The sequence below is a fragment of the Perissodus microlepis genome, chromosome 7 (genome assembly GCF_051167445.1).
Source record: "Perissodus microlepis isolate ML-2025 ecotype Zambia chromosome 7, ASM5116744v1, whole genome shotgun sequence".
Classification (NCBI taxonomy): Eukaryota; Metazoa; Chordata; class Actinopteri; order Cichliformes; family Cichlidae; genus Perissodus; species Perissodus microlepis.
This window is the reverse complement of record NC_140467.1, coordinates 15,323,849-15,327,962: the sequence shown is the minus strand read 5'-3', so window position 1 is coordinate 15,327,962 and position 4,114 is coordinate 15,323,849. Positions and strand designations below refer to the sequence as shown.

At 41.0% G+C, this 4,114-nt stretch overlaps 1 protein-coding gene across 1 annotated transcript; it reads left to right on the top strand.

Moving 5' to 3' along the window:
* Positions 1-512: 512 nt before the first annotated feature.
* Positions 513-3,101, top strand: LOC146382823 (uncharacterized). The gene is made up of 6 exons (XM_084932523.1): positions 513-583; positions 705-776; positions 876-994; positions 1,078-1,138; positions 1,230-1,324; positions 1,762-3,101. The coding sequence occupies exons 1-6, from the start codon at positions 548-550 to the stop codon at positions 2,849-2,851; spliced, it is 1,473 nt and encodes a 490-aa protein (XP_084788649.1). The 5' UTR covers positions 513-547; the 3' UTR covers positions 2,852-3,101.
* Positions 3,102-4,114: the final 1,013 nt, after the last annotated feature.

Sequence of the window (4,114 nt, the reverse complement as noted above, 5' to 3'; positions counted from 1 at the left end):
TATTATTATTGTGCTTTAGGCTCCACTGATAACGCAGAGGTCTCTTCTTCCTCTGGGCTGTTTAAAGGGCCAGTTTATCCAAAGCTGTGTATATACCAGCTGCTGTCAGGCTTCAGATGTCTGCATTAGTCCACAGTCCACTGTTTTGTAAGCCATTGCTTTACTGCAAAAGTTCCCATCTACTGTAAAGAAATGGAGATAAGCAGGCACATAATATGAAAAGGCATGCTGTAGGTTGACTTTGTCTTTTCTGATCCATCGGTTTGTGTGGCTCTTTTCACAGGAGGGACCTAACCCACACTTTATTTACTTATATGATAAGTTTAGTGGAATGTAGTGCAAAATACACAGTGTTTACTTTTAATTTAGTTTCCATGGTGACTGCTCAAGAAATTCTGCATTCATAAATAAACATCAGACTGTCAAAAGAGCTCATCTGTGCGAGACCACCGAGCTGAGAGCATTTTCAGGTCGAGATCCCCCCCGTACGCCATCGTTGGAGAGCAGTTAAAGTTTTTCTTCCCGACTGTGATTGGAAAACATCTAAATGGAATCAAGTCAAGGAATCTATAAACCTATCAGGGTATGTGAAGTTTTTGCTTTTACTGCATTTCAATAATATGAAGAATTTGATGTCGTTTTAAAAGTTGACAAACTGAGAATCATTTTAAGTAACAATGACTAAATTGCTATTTCTTTGACAGGTGTTGTTCAACACACCGATTTATGAAACTGCTGTAAAGATCTGCTGGTATCTTCCGGGCTACAGGACTCAGGTTAGACCCAGATTCATGCAAACCAAAGCTGACAGAAAATATCAGGTCATTTCTGAGTACCTGAGAGTGGTGGTGATTAAATGTCTCCTTTACTTTTAGATTGCGATTATGACGGAGTTTCTCAGACTTCAGCAGGAAGATCTAATTCCACCGAACCTCACTGCTGAAGATCTGAGAGATCTTTTGGTGGAGAAGAGCAGGGAGACACTCAGAGAGCAGTGAGTTACTGTCACACCTGAAAGTCTGTTTGTGATGACGTGTAAATGCTGAGAGAAAACCTCTGCTTTGCTTTCTTTTGAAGGCTGTGGGAGTTTGAATTAGAGGATTTTGAAGAAGAGGAAGCCAAACCTCTTCTAAGGCTGGTAAGACGAGAAAACCCACAAGATTTTTTTTTTCATTATGTGCACATAACCTTTAAACATAAGCGCACTGTAAATGTGTTTTCTGTTTCAGGTGTGGGCGGTGAACGTCAGCAATAAAATGAGGGACGTTGAATTTGAAGCCAGGATGCTTCTTCAGTTCCCAGAGGCTGTACCTCCTAAATTTCAGTGAGTCACATGTAATATACAGTTATTAACCCTGTAAGACCCAACCCATCAAAAAACAGCCAGAAAATTCAGATTCTTTGGAACTGAGATGTTTATTAACCCTTTAAACAAAAGCCACAAATTAGTTCTTTGCTATGTCATGTTGTGTATGATTTACTTTTATTATGTATTTATTTTTTGTATCACATTTGATACACTGGGTGTTTTTGGCAACTTTTTGTTAACGACAATGTTAATTTTAGACTAAAAAAAAGAGTTTTGTCCACAACATTTAGAAATTATAGCAAGTATTGATCATGTTGATGAGATCGAGGTCTCAGAAACTCATGTATGATACAAAGGCGGTTACAGGGTTAACAGTCCAGCTACAGTGTTTCAATATTTAAATGATGCTTTGAATATGTTTAAAAGATAACTCTTATCATGTTTTTCTACAGAGCACCTAAACTCCTCAGCGTGGTGAAGGATTACGTTGAAATCCTGAAAAAGAAGCAGCAGGAACAGGAGGAACAGCATAACAGCAAACTGCTCACCGCGCAGGAGGTAGTGATCGAGGTAGTTCCCCGCGTTCTCCAGGGCTTCTGGGAGCTTCCTCCTCGTCCCCTCCTAAACATGGCCTCCCAGAGTCTAAGTATCCTCTCCACAAGTGTCACCAAGGCCACTTTAGATCGTGTCTCCAAGAGCCTCACGGCGATGGAAACACAGGCCATCTTCACCCGCTCCATCCGAGACGATATGGTCGACAGCATCCTGACGGAGATTAGACAGAAATTTCCTGAAGAAATTCTGTCTATCAAAGTTGCAAACTTTGCACCAGTGTTGCTGAAGACCATTGCTGATGTAGCAAGGATCCGGATATGTGAAATCTTTGAGCCCCCTTCAAGTCCTGATGTGAAGAGCACAAATGGAGAGCGCTCCTCTGACGGCCTTTCAATGGCAAATGTTCCACCAGCCGAAGGAGCTCTGTCAGAAAGTGTTCCAGAGCCTGACGTTCCCTGTGAGGAACTTCTTACTGAAAGGGCATCCAGTCTGAGTACTCAAGACCTTATGATCGAAGGAGCTCTGTCAGAAAGTGTTCCAGAGCCCGACGTTCCCTGTGAGGAACTTCTTTCTGAAAGGGCATCCAGTCTGAGTACTCAAGACCTTACGATCGAAGGAGCTCTGTCAGAAAGTGTTCCAGAGCCTGACGTTCCCTGTGAGGAACTTCTTACTGAAAGGGCATCCAGTCTGAGTACTCAAGACCTTACGATCGAAGGAGCTCTGTCAGAAAGTGTTCCAGAGCCCGACGTTCCCTGTGAGGAACCCTATGCCAAGTCCAAATCCTGTGTTGAAGGCGAAGATCATAAGATCAAAGGATCTTGTTCGGAAATTGGGCCAGTTCCTGATGTTCCCTTTGAGGAACCTTTTCCTGAACCTGAAGCCAGCATGAAGTCCAAAGACCGTCACATCAAGAAGAAGAAAAAGGGCTTCTTCAAAAGACTGAGAAGTCTGTTCTGCTGCTGTTGCAGACAAAAAGACACCGACTGACACTGAAGCTGTGACCCAGTATTGGTGTTGCAGTAACTGTAAATATGTAAATATGTTCCTTGATGATTGTTGTTCATGTTTTTGGGGGTTTCTTTAGTTTTCAGTGGGCTGGGTGTTTTTTCTCCTCTGTGTTCTTTACTTAATTCTTGTTCATAGTTCCTGATTTGTTTTCCTAGTTCTTGTTTCTTAGTTTTTAGTTTCTTGAGTCCACCTGAGTTTCCAGCAATAAAAGCTGCTGATTCAAGTTTCATTCCACGTAAGAGTCCTGTGTTTGGGTCCTGCTACCTGCCTGTCACAGCACACCATGACAGAAACTTTATAAACTCATTCATATTTCTACACGAGTCTCCAGCTATGTTAAAGATTTTTTTCTTTCAAACATTTGTAAGAATCTCTTATGGTTCTCAAAATACTTCCATAAGTCCAGTAATTGTAGTCCAGTAACATATTGATGGTATTATTTTTAATAATTATTTTTAATACAATTATTTATTATTTTTAATGCAATTTGAACTGAAACTGGTATATAAAATGTATTTCCTGTAGAAAATGCAGTGTGAATGCTAATAGCTGAATAGTTTGAGTTGAATTTTTATAATTGCTGAAATCTTTGGTGAAAAACATGTTACAGTTTTTGCCCGTTGCTTGAACACATTTTGCAAAACTTCGCTCATTGTGCCAAAACTCTAAACACAAGTAAACATGACACAACAAAATATACCATTCACATCTGTGCCAAACTGAAACTCTGCTGTCAAAACCTAACATTCCTCTGTCAAAATGTAACTCTGTTGACAAAATGACACATACTTGCATCATATGCAGATCAGATCAGGGGGAACACACTAGTCTACTTTATATAAAACACTGCAGTCTTTGATTTTCATTGTTTATTCAGAAGGCATATTTTCAGGAGACACAAACAAACAAAAAAAGAAAATAGGCCTACTCAATATTGTACATTGCAGCACCATGAATTCAGATAAAGCAAAAAAAACAAACATAATACAGTAATAGAAAAAACACTATACTGTACACACAAAAAATCATGACAATTGTGCATACGTGGGCTCATGGATCCCGCCGTCTGTTCGGGTCTGGCCACAGGACCTCATCGACATCGCAAGCAGTGTCTTCTCCCGCTGGGCACCGGGGAAAATATCCTCTTGCATGTCGAAACCATCCATGGATTGCTGTCACCTGACTGTCGCCGCAGGCCTGTTCCACTGCCTGCAGAAGAGGCATGCGGGCATGTGGTTGGCG

Bases quoted from the DNA above. Each gene is read 5' to 3' on its own strand.
- LOC146382823 (XM_084932523.1), top strand. From the start codon at position 548: ATGGAATCAAGTCAAGGAATCTATAAACCTATCAGG. The intron at 995-1,077 runs GTGAGTTACTGT...TTTCTTTTGAAG, and splicing joins AGGGAGACACTCAGAGAGCA to GCTGTGGGAGTTTGAATTAG. The intron at 1,139-1,229 runs GTAAGACGAGAA...TTTCTGTTTCAG, and splicing joins CCAAACCTCTTCTAAGGCTG to GTGTGGGCGGTGAACGTCAG.